This window comes from Protopterus annectens, chromosome 13.part0 (genome assembly GCF_019279795.1).
Source record: "Protopterus annectens isolate FY-2018-M chromosome 13.part0, PAN1.0, whole genome shotgun sequence".
NCBI classification, from domain to species: domain Eukaryota; kingdom Metazoa; phylum Chordata; order Ceratodontiformes; family Protopteridae; genus Protopterus; species Protopterus annectens.
In genome coordinates this window covers 1,370,242,207-1,370,258,746 of record NC_056747.1, presented here as the reverse complement: position 1 = coordinate 1,370,258,746, position 16,540 = coordinate 1,370,242,207, and the positions used below count along the sequence as shown (strand labels likewise).

General features: G+C 40.6%; 1 protein-coding gene across 1 annotated transcript in view; it reads left to right on the top strand.

Moving 5' to 3' along the window:
* CALCOCO2 (calcium binding and coiled-coil domain 2) overlaps positions 1 to 16,540 on the top strand; it is a 997,525-nt gene that overhangs the window by 576,537 nt on the left and 404,448 nt on the right. Inside the window, exon 6 of the mRNA XM_044055399.1 lies at positions 14,214 to 14,363. Within this exon, the coding sequence (XP_043911334.1) occupies positions 14,214 to 14,363 (150 nt within the window). The remainder of the gene's footprint in view (positions 1 to 14,213; positions 14,364 to 16,540) is intronic.

Genomic DNA, 16,540 nt, shown 5'->3' with positions numbered 1-16,540 from the left:
TTGGAGCTCATGTAAGACACAGCCTGGGACACCGTCCGGTCCCATAGATGCTGTGTTTTTTGCTTTGGAGAGGGCAGCTTTCACCTGTGCATCTGTGATGTTAGGAAGGTTACATTCAGTTGGGATAGGCATTTGCTCCTTTGGGGGGGAAGCGGGGGAGAAGTTTGTGCTGAATCTGTCTGCCAGGATGTTGGCTATGTCTGTAGGTTCGGTATATTTTGTACCGTTATGCAACAATTCAGAGCATATCTGGGAGTTTCCACCCATATTCCTAACATAACTAAAGAAGGTCTTGTGATTATCTTTAGTGTCTAGGGCAATTTTTCTTTCGAAACTGGCCTTTGATGATTTTATGAGGGATCGAAGTTTCTTGCTAATATTGATCAGAGATGCCTTCCCTTTTTGGGATTTTGCTCTGTCATGTAGTAGCTTCCTCCTTCTGTTGTATAGCTTATTTATGGTTGGGGTCCACCAGACCGGTCTCCTGTTTTTGGAGGAGTGAGTCTTGGTTTTATTTGGGAGAGCACGATCCATGCATTCCTGCAGGTGCTCATAGAATGCATTTGTAAAGGATTCTGCGGATTGGGCTGTATTATCCTCTGGCCCGGGGGCTTTGAAGGATTCCACCTCAGTCTTGAGAAGTGCAAAGTTGGCTTTTGAGAAATTATTTACAGTGATTTCCTTGGCTGGGGGTGGGGACGGGATATGGATGTCCAGGGAAATTTGTTTATGGTCTGATTATACCAATGAGGGGTTTACCTCTGGTGTGGAACATAGAGTCCCCATGTTGGTGATGACCAGGTCCAATATGTTGTTCCCCCTTGTGGGAGTGGTGACCAGTTGTTCCATCGTGTTAGAGTTTATAAATTCAAGGAACCGTTGGGCGAGGGTGTTTGGGCTTGAGTAGTTTTCCCAGTCAATGTTTGGGTAGTTGAAGTCACCCAATAACATAGTGTTTGGAGAGACCTTCATATTCTCCAGTGTTCTCAGGAATGCCAAGTGGGGTTCCTGTAATAGGAGGGTGTTCTGTAGCAGGCTACAAACTGAAAGGCAGTTTTGCCCACTGTTAGTTGCACATGGATGGTTTCCGATGCTTTGTGCAGTGCCACTAACCTGGAGGTGTAGGTATCTTTGATGAATATAGACACTCCCCCTCCTTTTGTGCTTCGGTCGGAGTTTTGGGGCGAAGCATGGTATGAGTTATAACCTGGTAGTGCTGGGGTGCTCTCAGGAGCCTTGAACCAGGTTTCTGTTACTGCACAGACATCGATTTTCTCCATACTGAGGAGAGCCTCGAGTGCGTGCATCTTGAGGTTTAGACTTCTGGCATTGAGTAGCATTACCTTTAGTTTTTTTATCCTTGGGTTGTCTACGGAGGTGGGTTTGTCCTTTGAGCCTTGCCTAAAAAAGGCACTATGGGGGTGGCAAGAGCCTTGGCCAGTATATGAAAGCCTAAGTGTGACAGATGCAAACCATCCCTAGCGAAGAAACGTGGCTTGTCCAGCATGTCATCCCCGGCTGACAGACACTGGATCCCCTTTGAATGACACCAATACTTTAGCCAATTGTTGAAACTGATCATTTTGTCTTTATACTGTGGCATCATTCTTGGTGAGGGTAAGATGCTACTCAAGGTCAGGGTCATACCAGCCTGGGCTACATGCTCAGAGAGCTCCTCTATTTCTCTTTTCATGTAGTCCAGGGAGGTATGTCTCAGGTCATTCACACCAGCATAGACAATGACGGAGTCATACTTGTACTTGCTTTGGAGTGACCTGAGTGCTTGCATTATGTGGTGGATCCTGGCACCCAACAGGCAGCTTACAGTGACCTTCTCCTTGTTCAGTCTGGTGAGCAGGATGTCAGTGTGCCAGAAAATAGAGTCCCCTATAACAAGTGTATTTGGTGTGTTGTTTGGCCTTAAAGGCTGTGACTGTGAGGCACACTGATTTGTGAGATATGTGATTCATGGGTATTGAGGGGTGGCTGTTGCTTGGATGTCTGTTTAGGAGGTCTTTGCTTGTTTAGGCAGATTTTTATTTAGTGCCTCCGAATATGTTTTTGTGTGTTTATGTGTTGGGTATGCAGATGCAATAGGTCTGTGTGAGACTGGATTTGTGGTGTGGGTGGTTACCTTTTCCTCCTGACTGACTGTGCCAGTCTTAGGTTGAGAGAGCTCTGCCTCCAGTTTGGCTGTGTAACTGCATCTCTCACATGTATTAGAGTTTTTTGGAAGGAGGAGAGGGTTGTCTGTGTACATAAGGCAGTTGTAACATTGCCTCAAAATTCCCAGATTCACCAGCTAGACTGGAGAGTAACCTTGAAACTGACCCTTGGACATACCAGATTAGTATAGGGAACTGTTTTTTTACTAATCAGATTAGGGAAGGGAACTGATTTTTCACTTGATTAGGAAGAACCAATTGGGAGCCTAATACTTATGAGAAGTCAAGGAGCGTGTAGTGCTTTAGTTAGTTAGTGTTTCCTTATAAGAGCTGAGCTAGTGCAGGGCTTTAGAAAGAGAATAGAGTGATTACTTTGAGAGTTTGAACAGTTCTGTATGGAGGTTCATTTGTAGAAATTTTCAACATTAGCTGAAGAATCTCAGCATCCAGATTAATTTGTAGACAAATTCACCATTACCTGAAGAATCTTAGTATACGGGTTCATGTGTAGACAAGTTCAGCATTACCTGAATAACCTCAATATGCAGGTTCATTTGTAGACAATTTTAGCATAACCTGAAGAACCTCAGTACATTTGTAGACACTTTCAACATTACCCAAAAAATCTCAGTATGCAAGTTCATTTGTAGACAGTTTCAGCATTACCTGCAGAGTCTCAGTATGCAGGTTCATTTGTAGACAATTTTAGCATTACCTGCAGAGTCTCAGTATGCAGGTTCATTTGTAGACAATTTCAGCCTTACCTGAAGAATCTCAGTGTGCAGGTTCATTTGTAGACAATTTCACCATTACCTGAAGAGTCTCAGTATGCAGGTTCATTTGTAGACAATTTTAGTATAACCTGAAGAATCTCAGTATGCAGTTCATTTGTAGACAATCTCAGCATTACCTGCAGAATCTCAGTATGCAGGTTCATTTGTAGACAGTTTCAGCATTACCTGAAGAATCTCAGTTTGCAGTTCCATTTGTAGACAATTTCAGCATTATGTGACGCATCAGAGTATGCAGGTTCATTTGTACACAATTTTAGCATAACCTGAAGAATCTCAGTATGCAAGTTCATTTGTAGACAATTTCAACATTACCCGAAAAATCTCAGTATCCAGATTTATTTGTAGACAATTTCAGCATTACCTGAAAAATCTTGGTATGCAGGTTCATTTGTAGACAATTTCAGCATTACCTGCAGAATCTCAGTCTGCAGGTTCATTTGTAGACAATTTCAGCATTACCTAAAGAGTCTGTGTATGCAGGTCCATTTGTAGACAATTTCGGCATTATTTGATGCATCAGAATATGCAGGTTCATTTGTAGACAATTTTAGCATAACCTGAAGAATATCAGTATGCAAGTTCATTTGTAGACAATTTCAACATTACCCGAAGAATTTCAGTATGCAGGTTAATTTCTAGACAATTTCTGCATTACCTGAAGAATCTTGGTATGCAGGTTCATTTGTAGACAATTTCAGCATTACCTGCAGAATCTCAGTATGCAGGTTCATTTGTAGACAATTTCAGCCTTACCTGAAGAATCTCAGTATGTAGGTTCATTTGTGGACAATTTCAGCATTAACCGAAAAATCTCGGTATGCAGGTTCATTTGAAGACAATTTCAGCGTTACCTGAAGAATCTCCGTATGCGGGTTCATTTGTAGACAATTTCAGCATTACCTGCAGAATCTCAGTATGCAGGTCTATTTGTGGACAATTTCAGCATTACCTGCAGAATCTCAGTATGCAGGTTCATTTGTAGACAATTTCAGCATTACCTGAAGAATCTCAGTATGCAGGTTCACTTGTAGACAATTTCAGCATTACCAGAAGAATCTCAGTATGCAGGTTCATTTGTAGACAATTTCAGCATTACCAGAAGAATCTCAATTTGCAGGTCCATTTGTAGACAATTTCAGCATTATTTGATGCATCAGAATATGCAGGTTCATTTGTAGACAATTTTAGCATAACCTGAAGAATATCAGTATGCAAGTTAATTTGTAGACAATTTCAACATTACCCGAAAAATCTCAGTATCCAGGTTTATTTGTAGACGATTTCAGCATTACCCGAAGAATTTCAGTATGCAGGTTCATTTCTAGACAATTTCTGCATTACCTGAAGAATCTTGGTATGCAGGTTCATTTGTAGACAATTTCAGCATTACCTGCAGAATCTCAGTATGCAGGTTCATTTGTAGACAATTTCAGCATTACCTGAAGAATCTCAGTATGTAGGTTCATTTGTGGACAATTTCAGCATTACCCGAAAAATCTCGGTATGCAGGTTCATTTGAAGACAATTTCAGCGTTACTTGAAGAATCTCGGTATGCAGTTTCATTTGAAGACAATTTCAGTGCTACCTGAAGAATGTCAGTATGCAGGTTCATTTGTAGACAGTTTCAGCATTACCTGCAGAATCTCAGTATGCAGGTTCATTTGTAGACATTTTCGGCCTTACCTGAAGAATCTCAGTATGCAGGTTCATTTGTAGACAATTTCACCATTACCTGAAAAATCTCAGTATGCAGGTTCATTTCTAGACAATTTTAGCATAACCTGAAGACTCTCAGTATGCACGTTTTTTTTGTAGACAATTTCAGCATTACCTGCAGAATCTCAGTATGCAGGTTCATTTGTAGACAATTTCAGCCTTACCTGAAGAATCTCAGTATGTAGGTCATTTGTGGACAATTTCAGCATTACCTGAAGAATGTCAGTATGCAGGTTCATTTGTAGACAATTTCTGCATTACCTGAAGAATCTCCATATGCAGGTTGATTTGTAGACAATTTCAGTGTTACCAGAAGACTCTCATTATGCAGCTTAATTTGTAGACAATTTCAGTGTTACCTGCAAGAATCTCAGTATGCAGGTTGATTTGTAGACAATTTCAGCATTACCTGCAGAATCTCAGTATGCAGGTTGATTTCTAGACAACTTCAGCATTACCTAAAGAGTCTGAGTATGCAGGTTCATTTGTAGACAATTTCAGAGTTACCAGAAGAGTCTCATTATGCAGGTTCATTTATAGACAATTTCAGTGTTACCTGAAGAATCTCGGTATGCAGGTTCATTTGTAGACAATTTCACCATTACCTGCAGAATCTGAGATGTTCATCGTGTTACACTGCTGTAGTCATCACACTTGGGTTATCCTGCCATCAGGAAGTCCTGCAGTCGGCCAGAGTTCCAAAGACTTGGTCCGGCGTCGGTTGCTGTCGCTTCTTCCCTGATGTCAGTGCACCAGGGGTATATAAGAGGCATCCAATGCCATTTTCTTCAGTTTTTCTTGCCCCAGATGTCAGGTGCCACCAAGTAGGTAGGCAATATACATATTGCTAATAAAACATGTAAAAGGAATAAAAAGAATACCTTCAGTTACAAGCAAATACACCACAAAGGTTGTACAGGATAGAAAAGGTATAGAAAAGTTCAGCTAGGTCAGAGGGGATGGAGGGGAGGGTAACCTGGACAGCAGTGTGAACACTCGAACATCTACATTTATGGTAGGTACAAAACTGTACTATGTTCATCGTGTTACACTGCTGCAGTCATCACACTTGGGTTGAATCCCAAAGCTAAGGATGGGTGGTGGAACTAAACAGGGTTTGGATAGGCTGGTAGGCCCTGCAGAACTGCAGTGGCAAAGCCAGCTCTGGTTTTAGAGTATAGAGGTAAGTGATAGTGCTTGGTGAAGGTGTGCACTGAACTCCAAGTTGCAGCCTCCAAAATATCCTTGGTTGGTACCCCTCTGAGGAAGGATGTTGATGTTGCTGTAGCCCTGGTGGAATGGGGCCTGATGTTACCAGGCACAGGTTTCCCATGGTGTGTGTAGCAGAAATGAATACAATGTCCTATTCATTTTGAAATGGTCTGTTTTGAGATAGCATTTCCTTGTGATCCTGCAGCATAGAACACAAAGAGCTGGTCAGATTTTCTGAAAGCCTTAGTTTTATCGAAATAGTAATGTAATTGCCTGTGAATGTCCAAAGAGTATAGGAGCCTTTCCCCTTTGTTCTGGGGGTTTGGATAAAAGGTGGGCAAATGAATGGTTTGGTTTAGGGCCACACTGGATACCACCTTTGGCATAAAGGAAGGGTTAGTTTGTAAAGAGACTCTGTCTTGATGAAAAATTATGAAAGGCTCCACTGCCATTAGGGCCTGTAGCTCTGAGACTCTTCATGCTTTAGTTATTGCTAGCAGCAGGGCAGTTTTCCATGATAGGAACTGTAGATCAGCTGTAAAAGCTGGTTCAAAGGGCGGTAGTGTAAGCTTTTCCAAAACAAAGTTGAGATTCCAAGTTGGTGTTGGTGCTCTCCGGGGTGGTCTTATGTTCTTAGCCCCTCTGAGGAACTGTCTTAATGGATGTGAAAATATAGGAGGATCTGTGTTGTATTGAGCTGAAAATAGCTGAGGCATGGATCTTAATAGATGAAAAGGAAAGTCCATTATGCAACATCTCAGTTAAATATTGTAGAATCTGAGGAATTTTTGGGACAAGGGGATTTTGGCCTTTAGCCTGGTTCCAGGCGCAGAATCTTTTCCATTTGTCTGAATAGGCTTTCCTGGTGCTGGGCCTCCTGGCCTTCAGAATGACATCCATCATAGCTTTAGAGAGAAGTGCTGACTGGTTGTTTAGGTAATTTGCCCTGCAGCCAGATTTAAAGTCTTGAGCTGGCTGTGTAGAATCTGATTGTTTTGCTGAGTGAGCAGGTGAGGAATTGGAGGTAAAATCCATGGTGGGCCTTGAGCCATGTTCCTTAGTATTGGTGTGGCAAGTCTGTAGCAATGAGTATCATTTGTGGCCTCTCTAATCTGGCTTTCAGAAGCACCTTTGCCAGAAGAGGCAGTGGAGGAAAGGCATACACTTGTCAATGTTTTCCAACTGAATGAGAGGGCGTCCACTTTCCAAGCTAGTGTGTGGTATGTCCTTGTGCAGAATTTCCGTAGTTGGTAGTTTTGGGGGGAAGCAAACAGATCTATGTCTGGGCTCCCCCATTTTTGAGTTATTGCCAATACTTGTGGATCTAGTTTCCACTCGTGAGGATCTATGATGTTTCTGCTTAGATCTTCTGCCATTGTGTTTATTTGTAGAAAATTTCAGCATTACCCGAAGAATCTCAGTATGCAGGTTCATTTGTAGACAATTTCAGCATTACCTGTGGAATATCAGTATGCAGGTTCATTTGTAGACAATTTCAGCATTATTTGCAGAATCTCAGTATACACGTTCATTTCTAGACAATTTCAGCATTACCTGAAGCATCTTAGTATGCAGATTCATTTGTAGACAATTTCAGCATTACCCGAAGAATCTCAGTATGCAGGTTCATTTGTAGACAATTTCAGCATTACCTGCAGAATCTCACTATAGAGGTTCATTTGTAGACAATTTCAGCATTACCTGCAAATCTCACTATAGAGGTTCATTTGTAGACAATTTCAGCATTACCTGCAGAATCTCAGTATGTAGGTTCATTTGTAGACAATTTCAGCATTACTTGCAGAATCTCACTATAGAGGTTCATTTGTAGACAATTTCAGCATTACCTGAAGAATCTCAGTATGCAGTTTCATTTGTAGACCATGTCAGCATTACCTGCAGAATCTCATTATGCAGGTTGATTTGTTGACGGTTTCAGCATTACCTGAAGAGTCTCAGTATGCAGGTTCATTTGTAGACAATTTCAGTGTCACCTGAAGAATCTCGATATGCAGGTTCATTTGTAGACAATTTCAGCATTACCTGCAGAATCTCAGTTTGCAGGTTCATTTGTAGACAATTTCAGCATTACCTGCAGAATCTCGGTATGCAGGGACATTTGTAGACAATTTCAGCATTACCTGAAGAATCTCAGTATGCAGGTTCATTTGTAGACAATTTCAGAATTACCTGAAGAATGTCAACATGCAGGTTCATTTGTAGACAATTTCAGCATTACCTGAAAATCTCACTATCCAGGTTCATTAATAGACAATTTCAGCATTACCTGAAGCATCTTAGTATGCAGGTTCATTTGTAGACAGTTTGTGTTACCTGAAGAATCTCGGTATGAAGGTTTATTTGTAGACAATTTCAGCCTTTCCTGAAGCATCTCAGTATGCAGGTTGATTTGTAGACCATTTCAGCATTACCTGCAGAATCTCAGTATGCAGGTTGATTTGTAGACAATTTCAGCATTACCTGCAGAGTCTCAGTATGCAGGTTCATTTTTAGAAAATTTCACCACTACCTGCAGAATCCCAGTATGCAGGTTCAATTTTAGACAATTTCAGCATTACCTGATGAATCTCAGTATGCAAGTTTATTTGTAGTCAATTTCAGCATTACCTGAGTAATATCAGTATGTAGGTTCATTTGTAGACAATTTCAACATTACCCAAAAAATCTCAGTATGTAGGTACATTTCTAGACATTTTCAGCATTACCTGAAGAATCTTGGTATGCAGGTTCATTTGTAGACAACTTCAGCATTACCTGAACCATCTCAGTATGCAGGTTCATTTGTAGACAATTTCAGCATTACCTGAACCATCTCAGTATGCAGGTTCATTTGTAGACAATTTCAGCATTACCTACACAATCTCAGTATGCAGGTTCATTTGTTGACAATTTCAGCATTACCTGAAGAATCTCAGTATGCAGGTTCATTTGTAGACAATTTCAGCAATACCTGAAGAATCTCAGTATGCACGTTTGTTTGTAGACAATTTCAGCATTAGCTGAAGCTTCTCAGAATGAAAGCTAATTTGTAGACAATTTCAGCATTACCTGAAGAATCTCAGTATGCAGGTTAGTTTGTTGACAATTTCAGCATTAGCTGAATCATCTTAGTTTGCAGGTTCATTTGTAGAAAATGTCTGCATTACCTGAAGAATCTCCGTATGCGGGTTCATTTGTAGACAAGTTCTGCAGGTTCATTAGTAGACAATTTCAGCATTTCCTGAAGAATCTCAGTATGCAGGTTCAGTTGTAGACAATTTCAGTGTTTCCTGAAGAATCTCGGTATGCAGGTTCATTTGTAGACAGCTTCAGCATTACCTGAAGAATCTTGGTAGCTTCTTCTTCTTCTTTCGGCTTTTCCCGGTTAGGGGTCGCCACAGCAGATCAACTGTCTGCTCATGATTGGCAGTAGAATTTTACAGTGTCGAGTTGCCAGCCCAAAACCCAACCTTCCACGGAAGGCACATACAAGCATGCACTCATGCCTAGGGCCAATTTGGAGTGTCCAATCCACCTACAGCATGTCTTTGGGATGTGGGAGGAAACTGGAGCACCCAGAGGAACCCCACGCGACCACAGGGAGGGCATGCAGACTCTGCACAGAAGGCACCCTAGCTGAGGATCGAACCGGAAAACCTCTTGCTGTGAGGTGACAACGCTAACCGCTGCATCACCATGGCCACCAACCTGAAGAATCTCAGTATGCCGGTTCATTTGTAGACCATTTCAGCATTACCTGAAGCTTCTCAGTATGCTGGTTCATTTGTAGACAATTTCATCATTACCTGAAGAATCTCAGTTTGCAGGTTGATTTGTAGACAATTTCAGAAGAATCTTAGTTTGCAGGTTGATTTGTAGGCAATTTCAGTATTACCTGCAGAATCTCAGTATGCAGGTTGATTTGTAGGCAATTTCAGCATTACCTGAAGAGCCTCAGTATGCAGGTTAATTTTTAGACAATTACAGAATTACCTGAACAATCTCAGTGTTCAGGTTAATTTATAGACATTTTTAGCATTGTCTAAAGAATCTCAGTATGTAGGTTCATTTGTAGACATTTTTAGCATTGTCTAAAGAATCTCAGTATGCAGGTTCATTTGTAGACAATTTCAGCATTACCTGAAGAATCTCAGTATGCAGGTTCATTTGTAGACAATTTCAGTATTACCTGCAGAATCTCGGTATGCAGGTTCATTTGTAGACAATTTCAGTATTACCTGCAGAATCTCGGTATGCAGGTTCATTTGTAGACAATTTCAGCATTACCTGAAGAATCTCAGTATGCAGGTTCATTTGTAGACAATTTCAGCATTACCTGAAGAATCTCAGTATGCAGGTTCATTTATAGACAATTTCAGCATTACCTGAAGAATCTCAGTATGCAGGTTCATTTATATACAATTTCAGCATTACCTGAAGAATCTCAGTATGCTGGTTCATTTGTAGACAATTTCAGTATTACCTGCAGAATCTCAGTATGCAGGTTCATTTGTAGACAATTTCAGCATTACCTGAAGAAACTCAGTATGCAGGTTCATTTTTAGACAATGTCAGCATTACCTACAGAATCTCAGTATGCAGGTTCATTTATAGACAATAGGTTCATAGGTTCATACTAGGCTATCTGCCCTGGGGCATTTATAAGCCTAGCCCGATTGTGTTTGGCTTACACCACCCCATGATTTGAGTATACTGTGCCCTTACTGTGCCTCTGTCTAATAGTGACACAGAAGTAATCCCCGGGACAAACCTATTCAATTTCAGCATTACCTGAAGAATCTTTGTATGCAGGTTCATTTGTAGACAATTTCAGCATTACCTGAAGAATCTCAGTATGCAGGTTCATTTGTAGACAAGTTCTGCATTTCCTGCAGAATCTCACTGTGCAGGTTCATTAGTAGACAAGTATTACCTGAAGAATCTCATTATGCAGATTAATTTGTAGACAATTTCAGCATTACCTGAAGAATTTGAGTATGCAGGTTCATTTGTAGACAATTTCAGCATTATCTGAAGAATCTGGGTATTCAGGTTCATTTCTAGATAATTTCAGCATTACCTGAAGAATCTCAGTATGCAGGTTCATTTGTGGACAATTTCAGCATTACCTAAAGTATCTCAGTTTGCAGGTTCATTTATAGACAATTACAACATTACCTGAAGAATCTCCGTATGCAGGTTAATTTGTAGACAAGTTCTGCATTTCCTGCAGAATCTCATTATGCAGGTTCATTTGTGGACAATTTCAGCATTACCTAAAGTATCTCAGTTTGCAGGTTCATTTATAGACAATTACAACATTACCTGAAGAATCTCAGTATGCAGTTTCATTTGTGGACAATTTCAGCATTACCTAAGCATCTCAGTATGCAAGTTCATTTGTAGACAATGTCAGCATTAGCTGAAGCATCTCAGAATGAAAGTTAATTTGTAGACAATTTCAGCATTACCTGAAGAATCTCAGTATGCAGGTTCATTTGCGGACAATTCCAGCATTACCTGAAGCATCTCAGTATGCAAGTTCATTTGTAGACAATGTCAGCATTACCTGAAGCATCTCAGAATGCAGGTTCATTTGTAGAAAATTTCTGCGTAACCTGAAGTATCTCAGTTTGCAGGTTCATTTGCAGACAATTACAGCATTACCTGAAGAATCTCCGTATGCAGGTTCATTTGTAGACAAGTTCTGCATTTCCTGCAGAATCTCACTATGCAGGTTCATTTGTAGACAATTTCAGCATTACCTGAAGAATCTCGGTATGCAGATTCATTTGTAGACAATTTCAGCATTAGCTGAAGCATCTTAGAATGAAAGTTAATTTGTAGACAATTTCAGCATTACCTGAAGAATCTCAGTATGCAGGTTAGTTTGTAGACAATTTCAGCATTAGCTGAAGCATCTCAGTTTGCAGGTTCATTTGTAGAAAATTTGTGCATTACCTGAAGTATCTCACTTTGCAGGTTCATTTGTAGACAATTACAGCATTACCTGAAGAATCTCCGTATGCAGGTTCATTTGTAGACAAGTTCTGCATTTCCTGCAGAATCTCACTATGCAGTTTCATTTGTAGACAATTTCAGCATTACCTGAAGAATCTCGGTATGCAGGTTCATTTGTAGACAAGTTCTGCATTTCCTGCAGAATCTCACTATGCAGGTTCATTTGTAGACAATTTCAGCATTTCCTGAAGAATCTCAGTATGCAGGTTCAGTTGTAGACAATTTCAGTGTTTCCTGAAGAATCTCGGTATGCAGGTTCATTTGTAGACAGTTTCAGCATTACCTGAAGAATCTTGGTATCTTCTTCTTCTTCTTTCGGCTTTTCCCGGTTAGGGGTCGCCACAGCAGATCAACTGTCTGCTCATGATTGGCAGTAGAGTTTTACAGTGTCGAGTTGTCAGCCCGGCACCCAACCTTCCACGGAAGGCACATACAAGCATGCACTCATGCCTAGGGCCAATTTAGAGTGTCCCATCCACCTACAGCATGTCTTTGGGATGTGGGAGGAAACTGGAGCACCCTGAGGAACCCCACCCGACCACAGGGAGGACATGCAGACTCCGCACAGAAGGCACCCCAGCCGAGGATCGAACCAGAAAACCTTTTGCTGTGAGTTGACAGCGCTAACCACTGCATCACTGTGACTGCCAACCTGAAGAATCTCAGTATGCCGGTTCATTTGTAGACCATTTCAGCATTACCTGAAGCATCTCAGTATGCTGGTTCATTTGTAGACAATTTCAGCATTACCTGCAGAATCTCAGTATGCAGGTTTATTTGTAGGCAATTTCAGCATTACCCGAAGAATCTTAGTATGCAAGTTAATTTGTAGACAATTTCAGCATTACCTGAAGCATCTCAGTATGCAGGTTAATTTTTAGACAATTACATCATTACCTGAAGAATCTCAGTATGCAGGTTCATTTGTAGGCTCATTTATAAGAATTCCATTGATTCCAGTCTCATTTAAGGACCTTACATGGTGGTTATCTTTTATATATGTAAATATATACATATACACATATATATATATATATATATATATATATATATATATATATATATATATATATATATATATATATATATATGTATATATATATACATATATATATATATACACACACACACACATATATATATATATATATATATATATATATATATATATATATATTATACATATACACACACACACACATATATATATATATATATATATATATATACACATATATATATATATATATATATATATATATATATATATATATATATATATATATATATATATATATTTATATGGCCTGCGGTGGTGGTGCTGAGGTAGCATTGTCACCTCACAGTAAGACGTTGTCCTGTTCGATTCTCAGCTAGAACGTCTTCTGTGTGGAGACATTCGTGAATGGGCATCCCTTCATTGAAGGTTGTGCGTTATGGCCGGCATCTCAGCACGTAAAAATCTACTGCCAATCATTAGCGGACCAGAGTTCCGCTGTGGCGACCCCTAACCAGGAAAAGCCGAAAGACACAACAACATGGTGGCTGTCTTTTGCTTAGCAGAACTACTTCATAATGCTTCCAACAACAGATGCATTGAGTATGACTTTGGAGCACATTTGGAGTATTGGTCACTTCAAAGAACTTTGGTCCCCCTCTGCCCTTCAATATTTGTCTGTTTGTGTGTGTGTGCGTTGGTGTGAATATGTGTGTGTGCGCGCATGCTTGTGTGTGTGTGTGTGTGCGCGTTGGGTGTGTGTGTTTGCATCAGGTGCATTGGTAGGGTCTGTGATGAGTACTAAGTTTGTGCTCACTGGTTGTCCTAAGTGAGACTTTCTCCATATTTGCTACTGTATGCTGCTGTTAGTGGCAGGGACAGATTTTTGTATTTTGGTTTAGGACTCTTTTTGTCATTTATCTCTTGTGCAGAAATAATTCCTTAAATATTTTGGTGGTCTTTGTAGTGGCATGTACTAGACGGGTGCAGGAGCCCCTTGTGGAGTTTCTGCTGTGACATCAGTAGCAACTGTCTGGCTTCTCATGGACTGAGTTCTTGTGAATTGGAAGTATGTGAGTAGATGAGAGCATTCTTGTGTGGTGCTCACAAGTGATTTTTTACAACTATGAGTCAGTGAATTGGCTGGTACCCAGGGTTACTAGAATTGTCAGATGTCTTGCATTCCATCAGTGCCTGTATATTTATGCTGAGCTGTATGGAGGTGGTTTTTCTACATTAGGATGTTAAGTGGATTGTTTTGTCTACTAAAATAATACAAGGCTTCATTGTTTTTTTTTCTTTTTCAGGTGGAAAACAGTCAATTGATTGAAGACTTGAAACATGTGAGACAAGAGTTAGATGAAGCAAAACAAACATTGAGTTCAGCTGCAGCTGAGCTTAATAAGAAGGTAGCTGCTCTGGAGGAAAAGACGACTAAACAGAGTCAAGAAAATGAGGTGTGTTCCCTTAGCTTTCTAACTGTGTGTCTGCAGTGTAACCTTTCCTCATATATATAAGGGACTACGTACTGATGTTAAATAAAAGACATGTAGGAAAAAATGAAATTCCTTCACGTATGTGCTTCAGGAAGGCTGAAGCCTATAATTTTGAGTGTTTGTTCTGCAGGTGTCCCAAATTAGCATGCAGTCTGTTGTTGTGTGCTCTCTGCTGATGGTCTTAACATATTGTAGTGTATCCATGTCCATATAAGTAAAAATTTAAAAAAGCATTTCACAGCCATTATATGTGTGTGTGTGTGGGAGGCGGTGCATGAGATTTATAGAAATGTAAAAGCATTGAAAATCAAGCGATTGATGCTGACATTTCAAAGATCAACATAATGAAAAAAAGCACAAAATTACACAAAAAAGTTTGCAAAAGGAAATCCCGCCATATTTTAAACATAATTTATCTACTGATTGTCCATAATAAAGTTTAGGATGTTCTCCGTGTTTGACTGTTGCAGTCATTACATTTGGGTAATCTGCTGGCAGGATGCCCTCAGTCGGCCTGATTAACAAAGTCTTGGGTCCTGTGTCGGTTACTGTCCCTTCTTCCATGACGTCAGGTCATCAGGGGTATAAAACATGTTTCCAATGCCATTACATCAGTCTTTCTTGCTGTGCGGTGCCCGAAGCAGAAGCAATTCGCAAGTGTCGGTCAGCTGACTCCTGAAATGTTCATTTTTGAGCTTCAGAACCGAAGTCTTCAACTTAAAGCTAAGTACCCCATTGGGGAAACTTTTTCTTGCTCCTTACCGATGTCAGTAAAAGTTAATAATTGCATTACTTGTAGAAAGCAAATACCTCACAAAGATTTTAATTCATACTGTATTCCTTGCCTAGGCCCTGACCACGACATACCTTGCTGTCGGTTTTGTGCTTTATTTAATCAGCGCACTATCCGTCGTTGGTACATTTTTGCCTCTAAATATTTCAGTTCTCTGTTTAATTATCCAGAAATGTCATCGGTTAGCCATCCTACTACCAGGATTCCAAAAAAACACAAAGATAAAGACTGAGACAGTCCGCCGAGTTACAAAACTGCTGACGATGCTTCTCCTAAGCCAGTCGCCAGTTCGTCGGTACTCAGCGAAGCACTTTTGCAGCCCCTGATACCCGCTACTTCTGATTCGCAGGCCTCTACTGAGACCCATTCGGAGTCTGGTATGCCGCGAGTGGCTTCACCTATGGAACCCGCGGATGTCTCTACCTTGGATGGGTCCGGAGCCACTGTGCAGGCACTGGCTTCTGAGGGTGTATTCAGGCCTAGTGACTTGCATATTAAACTGACTCCACCTTCATTACTAAGGCCTAAATCTTGATCTGTCTAAAACAAACGACGTCCAGGCCACGTATTCAGGCCCCTGTGCCTAAAAAAGAAATGATCAAAATGGCTGAATATCTAATTACTCTAATCAGGGGTAGTCACCCCCCCCCCCCAAGAGGCCTAGGGCTGAGCTTGATTATGAATCTTCTCATCAGGTTTCTGTTTCTTCTGACTCTTCTAATGACCTGGATTTGTCCATACCTACTTATGAGGATTCTGATGCAGAGGATTCCATTCCCTCTGCTTCCCCTCCTGAGGATTTTTCTTTTGGGGAAACTTTACATACCTTAAGGGAGCATTTCCACTGGGAAAGTCAGGAATTTTCTGATTCAAAAAAGAGGCTTAGGGATTTCCTTCTTCTACCTCAGCATACACCCTTGGCTATATCTCCTGTATTAGACATCGTTGATGATGTGTTCTCGGAATCCAGTATGGCCCCTGATTCCCTGCCTCCGGCTCCTAGTAAACCTGACAGATACTACATGGTTCCTGAGTCCCACAAGTTCCTTTTCAGAAATCCTGTTGCAGATCCAGAAACCATTTCTCAGGGGCCCAAGGGCATTAAGGCTTCTACTGCTAAAAATCCTACCCCTTCTGATAGAGACTCCAGGGCGCTGGATAGATGGGGTAAGAAGGTTTATACTTCTGCAACCTTGGCAACCAGGGCTTTAAACTGCCAATTTCATATATTAAAGTATCAACAGCATATTATTGGACTGCTTAAACAGAAAATGATGTTGATTCCTGACTGTGTGGAAAATAAAGATTTATAGGATTTATTGCATTCTGCTGAACAAGTTAGAAA